The 23,632-nt window shown below is 47.1% G+C and overlaps 1 protein-coding gene across 5 annotated transcripts in view; it reads left to right on the forward strand.

Annotated features, from left to right (window-relative positions):
- LOC119965249 (glutamine--fructose-6-phosphate aminotransferase [isomerizing] 2-like) overlaps nt 1-23,632 on the forward strand; it is a 206,590-nt gene that overhangs the window by 157,446 nt on the left and 25,512 nt on the right. For all 5 annotated transcript variants that reach the window (XM_038795735.1, XM_038795736.1, XM_038795737.1 and 2 more), the window contains 5 exons: nt 9,784-9,879; nt 10,043-10,140; nt 16,835-16,955; nt 17,147-17,304; nt 19,061-19,175. In XM_038795735.1, the coding sequence (XP_038651663.1) occupies nt 9,784-9,879; nt 10,043-10,140; nt 16,835-16,955; nt 17,147-17,304; nt 19,061-19,175 (588 nt within the window). The remainder of the gene's footprint in view (nt 1-9,783; nt 9,880-10,042; nt 10,141-16,834; nt 16,956-17,146; nt 17,305-19,060; nt 19,176-23,632) is intronic.

A 23,632-nucleotide genomic window follows, 5' to 3' on the forward strand; every position in this document is an offset into this window, starting at 1 on the left:
TAATAAACAAGTTTAGGGAGTTAGGCTGGACTGGAAGTTAAAAGCCAGGACAGACAGAGTTGTCATCTCTGGTTTGTTGCCGGTGCCATGTGATAGCGAGGCTAGGAATAGGGAGAGAGTGCAGTAGAACACGTGGCTGCAGGAATGGTGTAGGAAGGGGGGGCTTCAGGTATTTGGATAATTGGAGTGCATTCTGGGGAAGGTGGGACCTGTACAAGCAGGACGGGTTGCATCCAAGCCAGAGGGGCACCAATATCCTGGGAGGGAGGTTTTCTAGTACTCTTCGAGAGTACTAGAAAACTAATTTGGCAGGGGAATGGGAACCCGGACTTGTAGTCCAGCAACTAAGGTAGCCGATGTTCAGGACGTCAAAGTGTGCAGTGAGGCAGTGGGGAAGGTTACACCGGCAAAGGAGAGTACTTGCAGGCACAGAGATGGGTTGAAGTGTCTATACTTAAATCCAAGAAGCATCAGGAATAAGATGGGTGAACTTAAGGCATGGATCGGTACTTGAGACTACGATGTGGTGGCCATCACGGAAAACTTGGGTAGAAGAGGGGCAGAAATGGTTGTTAGAGGTTCCTGGTTATAGATGTTTCAATAAGATTAGGGAGGGTGGTAAAAGAGGTGGGGGATTGCATTGTTAATTAGAGATAGTATAATAGCTGCAGAAAGGCAGTTTGAGGAGGATCTGCCTACTGAGGTAATATGGGTTGAAGTCAGAAATAGGAAAGGAGCAGTCACCTTGTTGGGAGTTTTCTTTAGGCCCCCCAATAGCAGCAGAGATGTGGAGGAACAGATTGAGAAACAGATTTTGGAAAGGTGCAGAAGTCACAGGGTAGTAGTCATGGGTGACTTCAACTTCCCAATGAGTGAAAAGTCTTTAGATTAAATAGTTTGGATGGGGTGGTGTTTGTGCAGTGTGTCGAGGAAGCTTTTCTTTTTTTTAAAAATAATTTTTATTGAAATTTTTACAAAATATAAACAACTCAACTCTATTAACAAAACAACTGCGGTAACAACCCCAAGAACAATTCCCATCCAACTTCAAAAGCAACTACAAACAAAAGAAAACAAAAAAGCAAAAGAACACCCAACAACAAAGGGAAAGAGATAGCACCCGCCACATCCCACAGACCCATGTACACAGTTCTCCCTCCCCCCGATCCAACCCCCCCCCCCCCCCCCGGGTTGCTGCTACTACTGCCGGTCTATTTCCCTACTGTTCCGCCAGGAAGTCCAGGAAGGCTGCCACCGCCTAAAAAACCCTTGTACTGATCCCCTCAGGGCAAATTTCACCACCTCCAATTGATGAACCCCGCCATATCATTGATCCAGGCCTCCACGCTTGGGGGCCTCGCATCCTTCCACTGAAGAAGAATCCTCCGCCGGGCTACTAGGGACGCAAAGGCCAGAACACCGGCCTCTTTCGCCTCCTGCACTCCCGGCTCCACTGCAACCCCCTCAAATTGCGAGTCCCCAGCCTGGCTTGACCCTGGATCCCACCACCCTCGACACCGTCCTTGCTACCCCCTTCCAAAACTCCCCCAACGCTAGGCACGCCCAAAACATATGGGCGTGGTTCGTTGGGCTCCCCGAGCACCTAGCACACCTGTCCTCGCCCCCAAAAAACCTACTCATCCTCGTCCCAGTTATGTGGGCCCTATGCAGCACCTTGAACTGTATGAGGCTAAGCCTCGCACAGGAAGAGGAGGAATTCACTCTCTCCAGGGCATCGGCCCACATCCCCTCCTCAATCTCCTCACCCAGCTCCTCTTCCCATTTACCCTTCAGTTCCTCCACCGAGGCCTCGTCTACCTCCTGCATTACCCGGTATATTTCCAAAATCCTCCCTCCTCCAACCCACACCCCCGAGAGCAACCGATCCCGCACCCCTCGTGGGGGCAGCAAGGGGAACCCCTCCACCTGCTGCCTGGCAAACGCCCTCACCTGCATGTACCTAAACATGTTCCCGGGGGGAGCCCAAACTTCCCTCTAACTCCCCCAAGCTCGCGAACCTCCCCTCCACAAACAGGTCCCTCAACCTCCTAACCCCTGCCCTGTACCAGCCCAGAAGTCCGCCATCAGTGCTCCCTGGGACAAACCGATGGTTCCCCCGTATCGGGGCCTCCATCGAGCCCCCCACTTCTCCCCTACGTCGTCTCCATTGCCCCCAAATTTTGAGGGTAGCCGCCACCACCGGGCTCGTGGTATACCTCGTTGGAGGGAGCGGCAACGGCGCCGTTACTAGAGCCTCCAGGCTCGTGCCCACACATGACGCCGCCTCCATCCTCTTCCATGCTGCCCGTTCCTCGTCCATTACCCACTTACGCACCATCGCTGCGTTGGCAGCCCAATAGTACCCACAGAGGTTGGGCAACGCCAGCCCCCCCCATCTCTGCCTCGTTCCAGGAACACTCTTCTCACCCTCGGAGTCCCATGCGCCCACACAAATCCCGTGATACTCCTGTTGACCCTCCTAAAAAAGGGCTTCGGGATAAGGATGGGGAGGCACTGGAACAGGAACAAAAAACCTCGGGAGCACCGTCATCTAACGGACTGCACCCTCCCCGCCAGTGACAGCGGTAACATATCCCACCTCTTAAACTCCTCCTCCATCTGCTCCACCAACCTTGTGAGGTTGAGCTTGTGCAGGGTCCCCCAACTCCCAGCCACCTGGACCCCTAGGTACCTGAAGCTCTTCCCTGCCTGCTTCAATGGGAGCCTACCAATCCCCTCCTCTTGATCCCCCGGATGCACCACAAACTACTCACTCTTGCCCAAGTTCAACTTATACCCAGAGAAACCCCCGAATTCACTAAGAATCCTCATCACCTCCGGCATCCCCCCCACCGGGTCCGCCACATACAGCAACAGGTCGTCTGCATACAGCGACACTCGATGCTCCTCCCCACCCCGCACCAGTCCCCTCCAGTTCCCTGACTCCCTCAATGCCATGGCCAGGGGCTCAATCGCCAACGCAAAGAGCAAGGGGGACAGGGGGCACCCCTGTCTCGTCCCCGGTACAGCCGAAAGTACTCCGACCTCCTCCTGTTTGTGGCTACACTCGCCATCGGGGCCTCGTAAAGCAGTCTCACCCACCGGATAAATCCCTCCCCAAACCCAAACCTCTCCAACACCTCCCACAAATACTCCCACTCAACCCTATCAAAGGCCTTCTCCGCATCCAATGCCACCACTATCTCCGCCTCCCCTTCCATGGCCGGCATAATAATGACATTGAGGAGCCTTTGCACGTTCGTATTCAACTGCCTTTCCCTCACAAACCCCGTTTGGTCCTCATGAATGACCCCGGGCACGCAATCCTCTATTCTAGTGGCCAGGATCTTTGCCAGCAGCTTAGCGTCGGCGTTCAGCAGCGAAATCGGCCTATATGACCCGCACTGCAGAGGGTCCTTGTCCCGCTTCAGGATCAAGGAAATCAGCACCCGTGACATAGTTGGGGGCAAAGCCCCCCCCCCCCCCGCCTCGTTAAAGGTCCGGACCAACAGGGGACCCAACAGGTCCAAATACCTTTATAAAATTCCGCCGGAAACCCGTCCGGCCCCGGCGCCTTCCCCGACTGCATGCTCCCTATCCCTTTGACCACCTCCTCCAGCTCGATCGGCGCCCCCAGTCCCTCCACCTGCTCCTCCTCCACCCTCGGGAATCGCAGCTTGTCCAAGAAGCGCCCCATTCCACCCCCCTCCACCGGGGGCTCCGACCGGTACAGCTCCCCATAGAAGTCTCTGAAGACCCCGTTAACATCGACTCCCCTCCGCACCAACTTCCCAGCCTTATCCGTCACTCCCCCAATCTCCCTGGCCGTGTCCCGCTTTCGGAGCTGGTGTGCCAGCATCCTGCTTGCCTTCTCCCCGTATTCATACACTGCCCCCTATGCTTTCCTCCACTGAGCTTCCGCCTTTCTGGTAGTCAATAGGTCGAATCTGGCCTGAAGGCTACGCCTCTCCCCCAGCAATCCGTCCTCTGGAGCCTCCGCATATCTCCTATCCACCCGCACCATCTCCCCTATCAGTCTCTCCCTCTCCCTCTGCTCCCCCCTCTCCCTATGGATTCGGATGGAGATCAATTCCCCCCTCATCACCGTCTTCAATGCCTCCCAGACCGTCCCCACTCGGACCTCCCCGTTGTCATGCCTCAAGGTACCTCTCGATACACCCCCGAACCCTCTTGGCCACCTCCTCATCTGCCAGCAGCCCCACCTCCAAGCGCCAGAGCGGACATTGGTCCCTCTCTTCCCCCAGCCCGAGGTCCACCCAGTGGTCCAGGAAGCTTTTCTAACACAGTATGTAGATTGTCCGACCAGAGGGGAGGCCATATTGGATTTGGTACTTGGTAATGAACCAGAGCAGGTGATAGATTTGTTAGTGGGGACCATTTTGGATGTAGTGACCACAATTCTGTGACTTTCACTTTAGTAATGGAGAGGGATAGGTGCGTGCAACAGGGCAAGGTTTACAATTGGGAGAAGGGTAAATACAATGCTGTCAGACAAGAATTGAAGAGCATAAGTTGGGAACATAGGCTGTCAGGGAAGGACATTAGTGAAATGTGGAACTTGTTCAAGGAACAGGTTCTGCATGTCTTTGATATGTATATCCCTGTCAGGCAGGGAAGAGATGGTCGAGTGAGGGAACCATGGTTGACAAGAGAGGATGAATGTCTTGTTAAGAGGAAGAAGGATACTTATGTAAGGCTGAGGAAGGCTCAGACAGGGTGCTGGAGGGAGACAAGGTAGCCAGGAGGGAACTGAAGAAAGGGATTAGGAGATCTAAGATGGGCATGAAAAATCTTTGGCGGGTAGAATCAAGGAAAACCCCAAGGTCTTTTACAAATGGAGAGAAATATAAGATGAGCGAGGGTAGGTCCGATCAAGGACAGTAGCGGGAGATTGTGTATTGAGTCTGAAGAGATAGGAGAGGTCTTGAACGAGTACTTTTCTTCAGTATTTACGAATGAGAGGGGCCATATTGTTGGAGAGGCCAGTGCGAAACTGACTGGTAAGCTCGAGGAGATACTTGTTAAGAAGGAAGATGTATTGGGCATTTTGAAAAACTTGAGGATAGACAAGTCCCCTGGACCTGACGGGATATATCCAAGGATTCTATGGGAAGCAAGAGATGAAATTGCAGAGCCATTGGCAATGATCTTTTCATCTTCACTGTCAACAGGGGTGGTACCAGGGGATTGGAGAGTGGTGAATGTCGTGCCCCTGTTCAAAAAAAGGTATAGGGATAACCCTGGGAATTACAGGCCAGTTAGTCTTACTTCGGTGGTAGGCAAAGTAATGGAAAGGATACTGAGGAATAGGATTTCTGAGCATCCGGAAAGACACTGCTTGGTTAGGGATAGTCAGCATGAATTTGTGAGGGGTAGGTCTTGCCTCACAAGACTTACTGAATTCTTTGAGGAGGTTACCAAGCACGTGGATGAAGGTAAAGCAGTGGATGTGGTGTACATGGGTTTTAGTAAGGCATTTGATAAGGTTCCCAATGGTAGGCTTATGCAGAAAGTAAGGAGGCATGGGATAGTGGGAAATTTGGCCTGTTGGATAATGAACTGGCTAACCGATAGAAGTCAGAGTAGAGTGGTGGTGGATGGCAAATATTCAGCCTGGAGCCCAGTTACCAGTGGCGTACCGCTGGGATCAGTTCTGGATCCTCTGCTGTTGTGATTTTCATTAACGACTTGGATGAGGGAGTTGAATGGTGGGTCAGTAAATTTGCAGACGATACGAAGATTAGTGGAGTTGTGGATAGTGAGGAGGACTGTTGTCAGCATCAAAGAGACATAGATAGGATGCAGAGCTGGGCTGAGAAGTGGCAGATGGCGTTTAACGCTGAAAAGTGTGAGGTTGTCCATTTTGGAAGGACAAATTGAATGCGGAATACAGGGTTAACGGTAGGGTTCTTGGCAATGTAGAGGAGCTGAGAGATCTTGGAGTCTATGTTCATAGATCTTTGAAAGTTGCCACTCAAGTGGATAGAGCTGTGAAGAAGGCCTACGGTGTGCTAGCGTTCATTAGCAGAGGGATTGAATTTAAGAGCCGTGAGGTGATGATGCAGCTGTACAAAACCTTGGTAAGGCCACATTTGGAGTACTGTGTGCAGTTCTGGTCGCCTCATTTTAGGAAGGATGTGGAAGCTTTGTAAAAGGTGCAAAGGAGATTTACCAGGATGTTGCCTGGAATGGAGAGTAGGTCTTCCGAGGAAAGGTTGAGGGTGTTAGGCTTTTTCTCATTAGAACGGAGAAGGATGAGGGGCGACTTGATCGAGGTTTATAAGATGATCGGGGCAATAGATAGAGTAGTCAGCCAGAGGCTTTTCCCCCCGATAGAACAAACCATTACAAGAGGACATAAATTTAAGGTGAATGGTGGAAGATATAGGGGGGGATGTCAGAGGTGTAGGTCCTTTATCCAGAGAGTAGTGGGGGCATGGAATGCACTGCCTGTGGAAGTAGTTGAGTCGGAAATATTAGGGACTTTCAAGTGGCTATTGGATAGGTACATGGATTACGGTAGAATGATGGGGTGTAGATTAATTTGTTCTTAATCTAGGACAAAAGTTCGGCACAACATTGTGGGCCTGTTCTGTGCTGTATTTTTCTATGTTCTATCTATGTTCTATTAAGGCTATGTGCATTCATTCAAAAATGTAAATTATCTGGAGGAATTGATTCTGTGTTATCAGCTCAGGTTGAAAGGGAGTGTTCTGACTGGAGAAAAGTGCTAAAAGTGTTGCCAAGTTCGGTTGCTGTCCAGTCAAACTGCTATCTTCCTTGGAACTACCTGTCAGAGGACAGGATGAGTCATCAGTGTCAAGTCAAAGAGGTCATTTTGTAGCCTGCCTTGCATATCTCCTTGAATTTAATGAGCTTCTCAAAGAGCATTTGAAAAGTTATCAATATTGTAGCTCAGGGAAGACCAACTTTTTAACGCACGGTACCTACGATAATTTCATCACTACAATGGCAGAACGGCACGGAAATCAATTCATTGATCACGACAATGGCTGAGGGACCTGGAAACCAATTCATCAATGAAGTCAAAGATGCTAAACACTATTCCATAATAGTTGATTCAACACCAGATGTGAGTCATATGGATCAATCAATTAACATTAATTTTAAGATATGTGACCAGCAATGGTGATGTTGTAGATCCACTTCTGTTTTGTCTAGCGACAATCACGCACTTGTGAGTGCCTGGAGACAACAGTTTTGAACATAATTTAAAATATAGCAAATATTATTATGGTCAAAACTTTGATAATGCCAGAAAATATTTGGGTCTACAGTCACTCCTTGAATTTAATCTGCAATGCAGCAGCTGAATTGTGAAGGCAATCATATATTTTGTTTACTTTGTTCAAAGTTTATATCCTTTTTGGATTCCACACGTCTGTAAAATATGGTGCAATCACTTGGAGCAGGCACATGGAAAATATTTGACGATCAAAGGAATTTGTGACACCAGGTGATCCGCTCGTGTTGTTCTGGCTTTATCAATATAAAGGAATGCTTATCAAACATAGCCATATCAAATTCAGAGATGCCACATGTAAAAGCTGAAGCAAAATCCTTGGCAGAGAAGTTTGAAAAGTATGAAATTGATGTTTTTACTGTTTTTAAGAAAGAATACATGTCCCTCTGATGATGAGAAGTATACAGGATACAGGAAGTTATTTTTTGGTTCAACTAGAGACAATTAAATTGCTTTTAGTGAGACAGAGCAGATCATCATTGAGACTGTCTGTATTAATTGTGACACAGTGATGGTGCAATTGCAGAGTAGAAGTGAATCTCTGAAGAAGGCTGTTGAATTATTTTGTGTGCTTTTCAACAAAAGTTTGGATGAGAATGCTCAGAGCTGTTGCGGTGTGAGAATCATTGAATTCTATTGGGAGGACATAGACTCAAATCTTTTTGAAGATGAAATGAAACAATTCATTCATTTCATTAATAATGATGAGCTCTTTGCTTCGAGATCACCAGCTGATTTATACAGACTTCTGCGTGATGGTTTGCAGGCATCCGTTCCAAATCTGAAAACCATTCTGAAGCCCTTTTTTGCGATACCTGTCACAAATGCCTCCAGTGCACGTTCTTTCTCTGTATTGAAGAGTGAAAATTATCTGTGAAGTACAATGAGTCAAGAACATTTGACAAGTTCAGCAATGCTGACAATTGAAAATACATCCGTAACAGGATTTTACCTACGATGACGTGAGTGAAGAAAAAGTGCAGAAGTAAAACCATCTAACTTGCCATGGATTGCACACAACTGATGTAGAAAGAAAATCTACAAATCTGTCTCTCTGCAATGTTCTCGAGTATAAATTCTGTTCTTGAAGGGAACAAATGCTGGTCTGAAATAATGGCTAGTGGGCAGTTATAACTGGTGTGTAACGATCAATTAAAGAACAAAATCCTGTCAGACAGTTGCCAGCAAAGCCGCTGATATTAGGCTTGGACTGGACGTTCCACTTCATTGGAGTAGTTGGTCCCATACTGGACTTTTTTGAGCTGATTCTTTCCTCCACTGGCCTACATTGCTGCAGTCATATCATCGGTTGATTTCTTTAACCTTTGCTCATTTACCAGTTCACATTTGCTCACGTCAAGACAGTGATCGAAATATTGACCACCTTTAGCATCATGCTTGGATTTCAATTTTCAATTAGTACAGGCTTATTGATGTCATAAGTTAAAGAGGACTACAGCAGTCTGTCAAGCAGTGATTTTTGGTTTCTGTGCCTTGCATATTGTGTATTTCAAATATTTTATCTTCAGTACAGGCTTGTTGTCATAAGTCATTGGGCATTACAACAGTCTGTCTGAGCAGTGATTTTTTGTTTCTATGCCTTGCATTGTGTGAGCTGGGAGGGGGCGGTGTCAAGAGGGCATTGATGTCATTGGTGGCGGGGTTGACATTATTGGGAGGGGCTCAACATCATTGGGGGAAGGCCGCCAGAACATCAGGGGTATGGGGTGTGATGTGGGGTCCCCAAAAAGAGGGACAGCATAGGGCCCCCAAAAGTGTACGTCCCCCTCTACAACAGGTTAATAAATGATAAAACTAAAACACTTGGAAATCACAGAATCCCTACAGTGCAGAAGGAGGCCATTTGGCCCATCAAATATGCACTGACCCTTTGAAAGATCACTCCACCCTATCCCATCATTGTCGTAACCTAACCTACACATCCCTGGACACTAAGGGGCAATTGGTCATGTCCAATCCTCCAAACCTGCATATCTTTGTACCATGGGAGGAAACTCCGGGTACCCGGAGGAAACCCACACAGACATGGGGAGAATGTACAAACTCCACACAGATTGTCACTCGAAGTCAGAATTGAACCAGGGTCCCTGGTGCTGTGAGGAAGTAGTGCTAACCGCTGTGCCACCGTGCTGCCCTGGAGTTGTTGTTATTTTCTAAATCCAAATTGGGCCAATTGTTAGGATTTTACTAAAGGAAGTTGTCAATTTTTATTTTTCCAACAACTTTCTCACTTTTGGCCCTGCTACTTAAAAATAAACTGTCCTTAAATTTCCCAGTTTTGTTTAATTGGTCTTTTTATCTTCTGGTGAGTTGCTGATGTCATGCAGCTTTTTTGTTCTGCAAGTTAATATGTTATGATTTATTAGCAGTAAGGTGAACAGAGATTTGAGTGCTTTGAACATTTATTGAGGTAACCATTTTCAGCTGTATCTCAAATATATTTTTGAGAGTAATCTGTGTACAATTTTTTGATGCAGGCAACTTCAGTGCATTCATGCAGAAAGAGATTTTTGAACAACCAGAATCTATCATTAATACTTTGCGAGGAAGAGTAAACTTTGAGACAAGCACAGGTGAAGTATTCTTCATGTTTGCATTTCTGAGGCAAAAACCAGTTTCAGTATTATCTGTGAACTTGTCAACAGATGGTTGACACATTTATTAATCTTTTGAATGTGCAATTTTGAACAAACTAAGCTATATAGTGTTTTATAATAATTAATGTGATTTTTACAGTTATGCTGGGTGGATTGAAAGACCACTTTGAAGAAATAAAAAGGTGCAGGCGCTTGCTCTTGATTGGCTGTGGAACTAGTTACCATGCTACAGTTGCAGTAAGTTTCAACGTTCAGCATTATGCTGTGTAACTTCTTGAATCTAAGCTGCAGCTGCCCTTAAGAACAGTGGGATGGATTTTTCGCAGCCCCGCAGCGAAATCGCGTTTGGCGCGGGGGTGTAGAATCCAATTTCATGCCGAAATTGAGCCTGGCTCCTGTACGGCAATTCTCTGGGCCCTGAAAATCGGCGTGGTCGCGGGGTACTCTGCGCGGCCGGGGGACAATTGCCAGAGGCCTGCCCAGCGATCCTCCGCTCCAGCCGAGTTCCCAACGGTGTTGAACTAACATGCTATGGCCGGTTGGGTGCTAGCGGGGTGGCTGCGGACTCAGTCCGCGGACTCAGTCCGCGGCTGCCCTGGTGGAGGCCGGGGGGATCGGACACCGGGGAGGGGGGCAGATCGGACTGCTCAGATCTTCGTGCGGCCGGTCGTGGGGGGAGCCTACATCTTGAACTGCCTCCATGGTCCGAGTCCGCCATGACACTCGGCACAGCCGCTGGAGGCCGCCACCGTGCACATGCGAGGATTTGAAACCAGAAGTGCGGTGGTCCATATCCGCAGCTAGAGCTGCATGAACAACTCTGGGTCCCTGCTAGCCCCCTGCTGGTGAGTGAATTTGCTTATCTTTTTTTTACGAAACTCCGGAGTGAAATGCCAGCATTTTTACTTTGGCGTGGGAACATAGCCCCAATTTGGGGAATCCAGCCCACTATCTTTTAGAATGTTATTTTACATTAACTATTTTGTTTAACTGAAAATTAAGTTAATTTGTTAAGTTTCTCTTCCCTTCAAGTTAATATTGATGAGTCAAACATTTGACACTTTTGGAGGCCATTTTCAGCTGATGATTGTCTATTTCTTGTCTCAAAAATTAATAGGTGATTGCTTAAAATTGATGATGGGGTAAATTAGGTTGCGTCTTTGACATCCAAGGCCGACCTGATGAATCTTCAGGTTGCCTGTAATTAGGTATACAGTTTAGGCTTAGGCTCTCTCAGTTTAGGCTTAGGCTGGTTACAGAAATTTGAGGTACAAATGGGAACAACCAAATCGGTAGTCTTCAAAGACTGGTGGAAGTTCTCAGAAACACTCTGGGTCTTTTTTTCAGGGGGATGTTATGAGGGAAGCTCATGGGAGCAAAAATGCTTCTCGGACCCCACAAAAACACTGCAGTCTGCTGCTATGTTGTTCCCCTGCCTCCCAACATTAACAGTCCAGGTCTAGTTCCTCCGAGATCAAGGCACCATTTCTCCCAAGTTAAGGGGCAGCCCCCCCCCCCCCCCCCCCGGACACTGTGACCCCCCCACAGACAAGGGGAACACGCTCAACCCTTGCCCACAGAGGTACAACCTCACACCCCCAACACTACACAGGAGACAAGGTAACCAATCCCCCTTATCCTCGCTGGCTTCTGCCCCCTCCCCCACCACCAATCGCCGGCCTGAGCACTGCAGGAAGTAACACCACAGATGCAGCGGCCAGCATCTGAATGACCAAGGGCTATTACTCAGGCCCCCACCAAAGTAACGGCACTTCACTATGGGGTTGTCAAAGACCACACACCCCCTTCATGCCCATCCCATGTTGGCACTACCCGGCACCGTGGTACTGCCAGGGTGCACTGACATGTCCCCGACTTCTCAGGGACTACTATGGCTTCCCAGGCCCCCAAGTGTGGTCATCACGTCTGGTCTCCATTTGTGGAGACTAGTAATGCTTCCCACCGGTGCCACATCACGCCAACACGTGGGAGCACCTTTCCATTTAAATGCATGACAATCGAGTGCATGCTCTTGCTAAGCTTGAACCTGTTTACCTCTGCTGGGTGGGTCCAGGAACATAGCAAACTGTTTGGCACGTGGTGCAAATCCCTATTTCAGGGCTCTTCTGGTATTTTCCTGACATTTGCATCGGGTGCAACAGGGTTCGGAAAATTGCCCCCACTCTTTACAGATGTCCAGCTTGCCTTATCAACAGAACCGCCAGATTTAGCACTCTCCGTCATGGCAAGCTGCCTGCTAATGGTCATTGACCACTGTCCAGCACATTCCAATTATGCTAATGAAGCCGATAGTGGGAATGGATCTGACCTTCTGATGCAGACTTCAGCCAATGGCCTGTTTTGGACGGAAGTAAAAAATAGTTCTCCCAGCAGGAAAGAGCCTGCTATTCGGTGCAGTATTGATTCAGTTGGAATGAATGCTCATCCATTTGTATTTTATCCTTTCCTGAATTGAAAAGCTTATCCTGATCCTTTTTATTTGCTAATCCTCACTGCATGTCCTCCTTGTTCTTGGTACCTTTGATGTTCGGAACAGAAGAATTTAAATGAATTGTGGGAATGGGGGGGGGGGGAGAGCTAAGCACCAAATTAATTTGAGATGACTTGAAGCAAATTGTTAAATCATCTGTTCAAGAAGGATTTTTTTTATAGTGCAAAAATCTTGTGTAACTGACAGTTCCAAAAATTCATGCCCAGTTTTATTTTACTGGAAATATCTGGCTGCTGAATTTCACTCTTGGGCGATCCCATGAATTGTAACACCAGCAGAGATGAGCAGTTTTCTGTGGTTATCCAGGGTCTTTCTATAAAAAGTGCAACATATGATTGGAGCACTGCTTGAACAATTTGCACCACGTACCAGAAATAGAGGTTGAGAGAGGCTTTTAAAAACATCTAAATCTGCCCCTTAACTTGGAGAAATAATGCATCACTGGGTGGGGAAGGACAACTATTTTTAGGGCCCAGAATATGTGACTGAGCAGGTCAGTGCAATCACTGTCATGAATATGTCATCTTCCCAAATTAATAAGAGTTAATACCCATATGCAGTTTTCCAAGGAAAGTGAATTCTTAACTTTGAATGGATCATGGCGACTTGCCTGCAACACCTTGCTTCCACTCAATCACCGCGCAATCACAAGATTCTTACATATCCTTTTTATGAACCCTTGGTCTATCACCACAAAAGAGAGGCCATGTTCTGATATGATCCACATTTGTTTGCGTAGAAAACATTTCCTTTATGTGGATAGGCTCATAAAAAAACTTACAAATCTATTTACAAGCTGACTGTTGTTACATTCCTAATTGGAGAAGCACAGTGTCAGAGTCTAGCTTCGGTAGGTTTAAGGAACCATTGGCACTTCATTGATGTCAATTGATTGCATGCCATGAAAGCCCACAATAGAAAGGAGTCATTAAAATATCAGCCCGATGTAAAGGATGTAAAAGACCTCATGGTAATTTTCAATTAAAAAAACAAGACCCTTCTCCCAGTGTTCCAGCCAAATTTAATCCCTCAGCAGAACAGCCTGTTCCTGGACTATGTAATTCGATGTTGTATCTGGGGTTTATACATCATAGTTGAACAAGGGTGTGTTGCGATCTCAGGAGAGATCAGTGACTTTTTAAAAGAAATTGGAAATCAGAAAGTTCAGTTATATCCAAAATGAATGTTGCCACAAGAGTCAAAGAAAGGAAACACACTGGGCCAGATTCTCCGTAGCCCGATGCCAAAATCATGATCGGCAATCGGGCGGAGAATGGATTCCGATGGTGAAATCGAGGCTGGTGCCGGTTTTACGCAGGTCCCCCATTCACCGCCCCCTCCAAAATGGCGTCATCATGACGTGCGCTATTTCAGCTATAGCTATATAAAACTGCTATATCATCGGCCGACTCACCCACAATGCTCCACCCCTGATGGGCCGGGTTCCCGACAGCGTGGGCCATGCGTGGTCTCAGCCAGCGTGCCAGCTGCGAACGGTGTCCAGCGCTGCCACACTCGTCCGTTATCCGTGCCGCTGGCTGAGGGGGGCTTCTGCTAGGGCTGGGGGGACTGGTGGGGGGTGGCCAGAGAGTGGGCTGTGGGGACGCTGTTGGTGGGTTGGGTTTCCGCACAGCCGATGCCATGTTGTACGGCGCAACTGGTGCAGGTCGTCAGCAGTGCGCATGCGTGGCCAGGGTCCCAGCCATTCTGCGGCCGTTTTCAGTGCAATCCACAGGACTTCCACTCAGTGCCGGTGTTCCGGTGAGGGGTCGGCGCCAAATTTCCTGTCATGAAAGTCCACGCATACTATGCTGGCATCTCCAGAATGGAGAGTCCAGCGCTATATCTGAGATAACCTCTTATCTAACGTCCATCACCAACATAAGTTAAACATAAATTAACGGTTCGATCCCGGCCCAGGGACACTGTCCATTCACTGTTTGCACATTCTCCCCGTGTCTGCATGGGTCTCACTCCCACAACCCAAAGATGTGCAGGGTAGGTGAATTAGCCACATTAAATTGCCCCTTAATTGAATTGAAAAAAAAGTTATAAAAAAAAACATGAATTAACAGGCACATTGCAGTCCGTTAGCTATAAGTTACACTAACACAATAAGTTACACATTCGCTGGAAGATACACCAAAGATAGCTCTTACATATCAGGGCGACATGGCAGTATAGTGGTTAGCACTGCTGCATCACAGCATCAGGGAACCGGGATCGATTCTGATCTCGGGTGACTGTGGGGAGTTTGCAGGTTCTCCTTGTCTCTTCGTGGGTTTCCTACGGCTGCTCTGGTTTCCTCCCACAGTCCAATGATGTGCAGGTTAGGGTGGATTAGCCATGCTAAATTGCCCATTAGAACGGTGTTGCAGGAATAGGGCGGGGAATTGGGCCTAGGTAGGGCAGTTTTTCGATGAGTTGGTGCAGACTCGATGGGCTGAATGGCCTTCTGCACTGTAGGGATTCTATGATTCTCTGAATTAGGTCATCAGCCATACATTAAATATGTGATCAATATCAATCACAAAATCCTTCAAAACTATCTTCCTCAAAGAATTGCAGCTGCTCTCCTATGAACTGGCCTGATCCTGAGCCGTCAGCAGTGCTCAACCAACCCAAGTTTCCCCAGGTACAGTCTTAACCTAAAATGACACACATCTGCAGAACTGTCTCAATGTGGTCTGCATGGCATAGATCCACCAATGTTACCTTCAAGTAACAGAAACATCTGCAGAAACTTATTCCGGATCTGGGGCGGGATTCTCCCCTACCCGGCGGGGCGGGGGGTCCCGGCGTAGCGGAGTGGCGCCAACTACTCCGGCGTCGGGCCTCTTCAAAGGTGCGGAATTCTCCGCACCTTTAGGGGCTAGGCCCGCGCCGGAGTGGTTGGCACCACGCCGGCTGGCGGCAAAACCGGCTCCAACGGCCTTTTATGCCCGGCGCCGGGGCTGGCTGAAAGGCTTTCGCTGGTTCGTGCATGTGCCGGTGGTGACATCAGCGGCAACTGCCGCTGACGTCACCACCGGCGCATGTGCGCTGGGGGATTCCCTTCCGCTTCCGCCATGGTGTAGGCCGTGGCGGCGGCGGAAGAGAAAGAGTGCCCCCACAGCACTGGCCCGCCCCTGATCTCTGTCATCTTTAGCTTGCCTATCCTGCACCACTGGCCTTGCCTGAGCTCGGATGGTTTTACATCCGTTTATATAGCATCAGCCAACCTATCATCATCCTGGGGGTCACCCTTGGCCAAAAACTGAACTGAACTAGACTAGCCAGATAAATATTGTGGCTACAAGAGCAGATCAGAGGCTAGTAATCCTGCAGCGAGTAACTCTCCTCCAAACCTATCCACAAGGCACAAGTCAGAATGTGTTGAAGTACCCTCCGCTTGCCTGGATGAGTGCAGCTCCAACAACATTCAAGAAGCTCGACACCATCCAGGACAAAGCAGCTCACTTGATTGGCACTCATCCACAAACATACACTCTCTATCCACCACCGATGAACAATGGCAGTAATGTGTACTGTACAATGGCAGTAATGTGTACTGTGTACTGTCTACAAAATGCACTGCACATTAAAAGCCATGACTTTTGCCATCTAGAAGGACAAGGGCAGCAGACACATGGGAACACCACCTCCTGAAAGTTCTCTCTCACCCCCCCCCCCCCCCCCCCCCCCCCCCCACATGACTCACCACCCTGACTTGGAAATATATTGGCAGTTCCTTCACTGTCATTGGGTCAAAATCCCTGGACCTCTGTGCCTCACAGCACTGTGAGTGTACCTGCACCACAGGGATTGCAGCAGTTCAAGGAGGCAGCTCACCACCACCTTCTTGAGGGAAATTAGTGATGGGGAATAAATGTTGGCCGAGCCAGTAACACCCACACCGCATTAATGAATTTTAAAGAGCAGTTTCGGTTTCCAATCTCCGCTTCAATTTTCATTTCTTTTGAAACTGGGGGGGTGGAGCGGTCAATTTCCTTTCTCTGTTTCCTCGCCCGGCTTTCCTTTCCAGTTTTTGTTTAGTTTTGTTTTCAGTAAGGGCTACCTCAATAAATACAAATGTTGAAAACACAGGTTCCAGCACAAGTGAATGATTTCTGAAAGCTTTTTTTTAAAGAAAAAGCTTAAACTATGGTGAAGTATGAATATTTATGGAGAAAGGAATGATTGCCTTTTGTTTTACAAATCCCAATGTTCTTTCTAAGTTGCACAAATGTGCAGCCACCCAAACGTTTGCACTCGGGCAACCCAGCCTCTCCAAGTTATGTGAGGGTATGGTCATGCAAGAAATTTAAAGGGCTGCACACTGAAACGAATTACACAACAGGACAAAATTAGAGGGTAGGTTGCACATAACCAATGTACATTCTGTTTGATCATTAAATCCAATATTCTTGGTCAATCTAGACTCGCCAAGTACTGGAAGAACTAACTGAACTACCAGTGATGGTTGAACTTGCCAGTGATTTCTTGGACAGAAGAACTCCTGTTTTCAGAGATGATGTTTGCTTTTTTATTAGCCAGTCAGGTGTGCATTCAAACACATTTTTGGAAGTCTGATGTCTTTTATTATTTATTCAATAACTTCTAAGGACAATATTCTTTCTGCTATTCTGTAAAGATATGTTGAAATCTGCTTATCAAACAACATTCAACGTTATTAATTTGGAGTATAAAATTATCTGTAGTTTTGCATCATGATCCGTTTCTGTTTAACAGGTGAAACAGCAGATACTCTCATGGCTCTGCGATACAGTAAGGGTCATGGTGCTTTAACTATTGGCATCACAAATACTGTTGGAAGCTCTATTTCTCGAGAAACTGATTGTGGTATACATATCAATGCCGGGCCGGAAATTGGAGTGGCAAGCACTAAGGTTAATGAGTTCTTTCTTTTAAAATAAGCAGTGTTACCTTGCATTGACTCTTTGAGTACTTTAGAATTTTGTGATTGCTCAAACAACTCAAGAAATTGTCTATTTTCAGTATTGTACTATGTAAAGTAAAATAAGGTGTGGCAAGAAAATTGTTTTAAGCAATTAATGTGAATTGTCTCTACTCCAACTTTAAATTATACTTTGAGCTGGTGCTCAATTTTCTAAAAAGAATTTCTAAAACCCTTTCATAGAATTCTGTTAATTTAGAATACCAAGCATCACATTTTCTCTGAAACGATCTCCTGCTGCAGTGGACTGACGAACAGTGCACTCAAATGTACAATTGTATTTGTCGTACTCCTAGTCGAGAAAGGACCTGAACGGAACAGACACAAAGGGCCAGATTTTAATGTGCAGATGCACTGGTAGGTCCAATCACACATGGAAAACCCAGAAATATGTTAAGTGGATCAGTAAGTGATTTTGTAACTCAAGCAACCCATTATCGGTTTACTTTCGGGTTTTGTGTCAAATTAGTGACTCATTCATGGGATGTGGCTAGGCCAGCGTTTATTGCCCATTCCTAATTTCCCTTGAGAAGGTGGTTGCGAACTGCTGCCTTGAACTGCTGCAGTCCATGTGGTGTAGGATTTGCATGACATAATCTCAAATCCAGTGTGCAGAGGGACCACACAAGCATGCAAGTTAAAGAAATTGGAGTTGGCTGTCAAAATGTTAGCTCTGTTAATGCGGATGCTTCCAGGCCTGATGAGTGTTTCCAACATTTTCTCTTTTATTACAGATTTTGAGCAACCACAGCATTTTGCTTTCTAAAGATTTAAGGAATTTCCTTTGAAGGCATGTGATGATATTCTAAGGCAAACAGGCAGAAAAAATGTTCATAATTACTTTTCAAGGCAGGAAGAATTAGCTCTGGTGTAAAGAAGAAGCCAGTAATCAGCAATGCTTTCCTGCTGAGATCATGGAAATGCTAATGATGGAATAATTGAAAATGATTTTTTTTTGTAACTATTATATATTTTTACTTACCACTTGGATGGTTTAAAAAGAATGACAAGCCAATCCATAAAGAATTTTGGATAAAGTTGAAATAATTTAGCTTTTTTCCAGACTACAACAGTCTCTGTTATAAATGCCCTCCGCTGGGGTTTCAAACTGAACTTCTTCATTGAAGCATTTTTGTCCAAAATCAAATACTTCAAAGAAGGAAACTGTGGGATACCCAGAGAGCAAACAATATTCTTGATGAGGTAGCCATTCTGCAATTCTGAGGGACTGATCGGCACAACATCGTGGGCCGAAGGATCTGTTCTGTGCTGTATTTTTCTATGTTCTCTCTTTCCATTCCGAAAGTGTCTGGTAATTTTCTAATGTTTTCAAATCTGTATGATGCAAATTTTGTAATTGGGGTTAACATGGTAAGAACCACTTATAAGCAAGTCAGCAATTAGATTTCTCAAATAGGCATTGGAAAAAAAACATATATTTTACTAGTTCACAAGCAGGACTGTAAAGAATGCTGCACATATGTCTAGATTTAAAATGAGCAATTTGTGTAAAATGTAATGATTAATATCGAACATTTCCAGTGGGAAAGCTCTGGTGTCATCCCCATACCACTACAATAACATTCAAACTTTGATAATTCCAAGGAGTTATATAAACGGCTCCTAAATATATTTAATGCAACATTCTGAATCTTTTACTAACTTGTTTTATCCTATCTTCTTTACAGGCCTACACTAGCCAATTTGTTTCCTTGATTATGTTTGGGCTCATGATGTCTCAGGATCGGATCTCTATGCAGCAAAGGAGAAAAGAGATCATTGCTGGACTTCAGTCTCTGCCAGGTAATTTTCATTGTATGCCAAACTAAGCATTGAGCATTTATTGGAACAGTGTATAGTAATTGTTTGATGAGAAATACTTTATGAAGTATCTTCTTGTTTTACCTTTGTAAATAAAATATTGTACATTTCAAAATGATAGTTTCCCATGTCACTTGATTTAATTTCTTGAACTCTTCTTTTGAAATTTTAAATAATAATACCCTGATTTTAACCTCATGCCACAATACCAGAAGGATGTGGTGGCTTTGGAGAGGGTGCAGAAGCGGTTTACTAGGATGTTGCCTGGTCTGGAGGGTGTTAGCTATGCATAGACGCTGAATAGACTCAAGACTGTTTTCCTTAGAATGACGGAGGTTGAGGGGCGACCTGATAGAGGTCTGCAAGATTATTAGGGGCATGGATAGAGTGGATGGGCAGGCACACTTTTCCCAGGGTGAAGGGGTCAGTCACTCAGTGGCATAGGTTTAAGGTTCGTGGGGCAAAGTTTAGAGGAGATGTACGAGGCAGGTTTTTTACACAGAGGGTGGTGAGTGCCTGGAACGCTTTGCCAAGGGAGGTTGTGGAAGCAGATACATTAACAGCGTTCAAAAGGCGTTTTGACAAATACATGGATAGAATGGGTATTGAGTGATACGGCACTAGGAAGTGCTGAGGGTTTTGGCCAAGAGTGGTATCATGACCAGTACAGGCTTGGAGGGCCGAAGGGCCTGTTGCTGTGCTGTATTGTTCTTTGTAAAAATAAGATTGTGGGGATTAAATTAGTTGTTGCTATGCCAGCTCACTGGTACATGCAGATACTTTGCCATATGATCATTTTATATTTTGAACAGAGTTTGTTTTAAATGAATTTACGAGTGTGGGCATCACTGTTTACGCCAGTATTTATTGCCCATCCCTAATTAACCTTGAGAAGTGATGGTGAGCTGCCTTTTTGAACCGCTGAAGTCCTGTGGTGTAGTTGCACCCCCTCTGCTATTAGTGAGAGAGTTCCAAAGTTTTAACCCAGTAACAGTGAAGGGATGATATATTTCCAATTCAAGTCAAGATGGTGAGTGCCTTGGAGGGGACCGTCCAGGTGGTGATGTTTGCATCTATTTGCTGCCATTGTCTTTCTAGATGTTAGTGGTCATAGGTTTGGAAAGTGCTTCTTAAAAATCCTTTATGACTTCCTGCAGTGAAACTGGTGGATGGTACACATTAATGCAACCGTTCATCGGTGGTGGAGGAAGTGAATGTTTGTGGAAGGTGTGATGATCAAACGGGCTGCTTTGTGGTGCTGAGCTTCTTGAGTATTGCTGGAGCTGCACTCTTTCCGGCACGTGGAGGATATTCCATCACACTCCCCACTTGTGGCTTGTAGATGGTGGTCAGACTTTGGGGTGGTCAGGAGGTGATTTATTTGCCACAGGATTCCTAGCCTCTGACCTGCTCTTGTAGCCACGGTATTTATATGGCTAGTCCAGTTCAGTATTTGGTCATTAGTAAACCCCAGGTCATTGATAGTGGGGGATTCAGCGATGGGAATGCCATTGAATGTCGGTGGACAATGGTTAGATTCTCTCTCATCGGAAACAGTCATTGTCTGGCATTTGTTTGGTGCAAATGTTATTTGCCAGTCCATACCTGGATATTATCCAGATATTGCTGTGTTTGGACAGTACCTGAGGCGTCGTGAATGAAGCTGAACATTCTAAAACCAACCGTGAACATCCCAACTTCGGAAGGTCGTTGATGAAGCAGCTGACTGTTGGGTCTAGGATACCACCCCGAGTTGTTGGAGCTGTTCCTTTATTCTGCATATTGAACATTGTCCATGAGATCTCTTAATTCTGGTTTCGCGTTTTGTCTTTCAATCAATTCCAGTCCTGTCTGTCTGTCATTGGTTGTTTATGATAGACTTTGCATGTCACATCCCAGTGGGTGCGAATTTATGTTTCTAAGAATATGTATAGCAGACTCATGACCTTTGCTGGATGAATGCCTTTCATGTAGTCCAATTCCATCCATCTACCTGCTCCTTCCCTGTGGAAAAAACGCTGGATATTCTACTTTCCACATTAATCTTGCAGATAAGCTCATATGCAGATGAAACACTTATGAACCAGTTGACAGGTTACTCTACTATAAACCACTTCAACTGAAAAAATGCTCCTGTTGAATGACTCTGAGTTATGTAACTAAAGTGGTATCCTGCACAATATGGCAGAACGTGACAGCAGGACTACAGCTTTTAAATGACGTGAGCACATCCAGAAACTAAGTCTGTAAAAGAAAAAAAGAAATGCTTGAGTTTACAAAGAACTGAACAAAGATGGTGATTGAGATGTCCAGAACAAACAGTTAACGACTTACTCAATAAAGCTTAGAAATGTTAACTGGCAGTTATTAAGTACAGTATTTTGTAAAGGGCCTCTCACATTCACAGATTTGGAGAACAGTAAATACTTGGTGCGATTCTTCCAAAAAGTTTCGAAATGTGGTATTGAGTGGGAACTGCCGGCGCACGCCCCAGCAAGACCATCAGCGCAATACAAGTGAATTGGTTCACTTAAGGAGGCCCCACACGTTTCATGCTGCAAATGAAGGCACGCCAGCCGATTCGCCAGGACTGCACTCGCAAGCCCTCCCACTAACAAGGTGGAGCAGCACTTAAACTGCTTTCGCACAGCAACCCCACTCGGCTCGCAGCCGTAGCACTGAGACGACTGGCCCCACGATTCGGAAATGCAGATGTAGGGAGGTGGTCGAGGCAGGGGGGGATTTCCTATTCCCCCCCCCCCCAGAATCCCGGAGGGTGGCAGTGGCCGTCAGCTCGGTCCGTCAGCTCGGGCAGGTGACCAGGAGGACTGGCACCCAATCATAAGTTGATCAATGGCCTACACCAGGCCACACGGGTGAGTTGGCACCACCCCCCCACCCACTCATGAGCCTGCACCTGGCACTGCCTCCCTGCCCAGCACTGTGCCAAACCCTGGCCTGACCATGCTGCCCCCTCCCCAACCCCCTCCAGGAAACATTGTCCATCCTCCCCTACCCAACCGCACCTCCTTCACTCTCCAGAATACCACACCCACGCAAAACCATGTGCGCAGCTAACGGTGCCCTATCTCTGTCTCCGCAGGAGAAGCTGTCCCACAATTGTCGGGAGAGGGCCCTGACTGGTGGCGGCATGCTGGACGTTAGAATCCCCACCAACTTCGAGGAATGGGCCCTGGAAGTAACGGGGGTGGCCGAGGACAGAACGGTTACTAAAGCGGAGGTCAGCAACAAAGATGAGGATCCACCAGCCTCACCCAGATGGACTGTCAAACGTGAATTTATATTGCCATCCTGAATGACCCATTCCTTCTACTGACCACATGTCCATTCTCCCACAGGTCCTCCAGCCGACGGTGCCGGCTCATCCAGGGTTGTTTCTCCCATCAGATCACCTTGGAGGAGAGCTCCGAGGATGCCACCATCGATGTGTCACAGCTGTCATCCCCATCCTCCACCAGCGCAGAGATACGCACCTCAGTGGGCAAATGTAGTGAACAGGCTTCTGGGGCACATTCTGGTGAGCACCACACAGTTGCTGATGCACATCAAGTGGAAGCAGTAACACCCAGGCAAGATAGCAATCAGACGTCTGCTGAATCGCAGGACACAGCTGGGTCCCAGTCAGATGCTGAGCTTCTGGAGCAGGTTCACCCGGAGCTGACGCAGACGTTTGGGTGCGGCCGCACATTCCGAGGGAGATGACAACAATGCTCCTCAAATCCATCGCCGATTGAAGGAGCTCCGGAGGCTAAGGTGGAGGAAATGTCGCTGACGCTGCTGCCAACCATAGTGGAGAGCCTGGTGCATGATGTCAGCAGATGGAGGTGTCTCAGGCGTGGCGCAGTCGGTGGCGGCCATGGTCTCGGATTGATGGGGATATGACCCTGTACCTGACGGGCCTTGATGAGGCGCTGCGGGACATGTCACGGTCTCCGATGGGAATGGCTGAGGCACTGCAGAGCATGTCCCAGTCACTGAGGAGAATCGCCGAGGGCTTTGACACCATGGTGCAGACATTGAGGAACTGCCAGGGCTGGCAGAGCCAGATGACGCAGGGGTAGCTGGGGCTCAGTCCAGCTGCCCCTCCATCTTGAGGTGAATCCCAGGGCACAGACTGGGAAGAGGGAGTGCTGTGTGCAACCCGGACCATCTCGGAATGGAGGTGGTGGCCACCAGCTCCCCCTCTGAGACGGCGCATCTCGCAGTCCGTACCCAGAAAAGGGCGGCACGGCTGTGCATATGCCACCAAGTGCGCCGGGGCACTCTGGCCCCAAAGGACATTCGCCAGGGTCACCGAAGGCCATGGGCGTGGTAAGCAGCTTGCTGCCCCCACGTGGTAAGCAATTGGCTAATGTGCATCCTGGGGCCAAACCTAGACACGAATAAAGCAAGGAAGGCTGAGCACGTCAAAGATCACT

Source organism: Scyliorhinus canicula, chromosome 4, assembly GCF_902713615.1.
Source record: "Scyliorhinus canicula chromosome 4, sScyCan1.1, whole genome shotgun sequence".
NCBI lineage: Eukaryota > Metazoa > Chordata > Chondrichthyes > Carcharhiniformes > Scyliorhinidae > Scyliorhinus > Scyliorhinus canicula.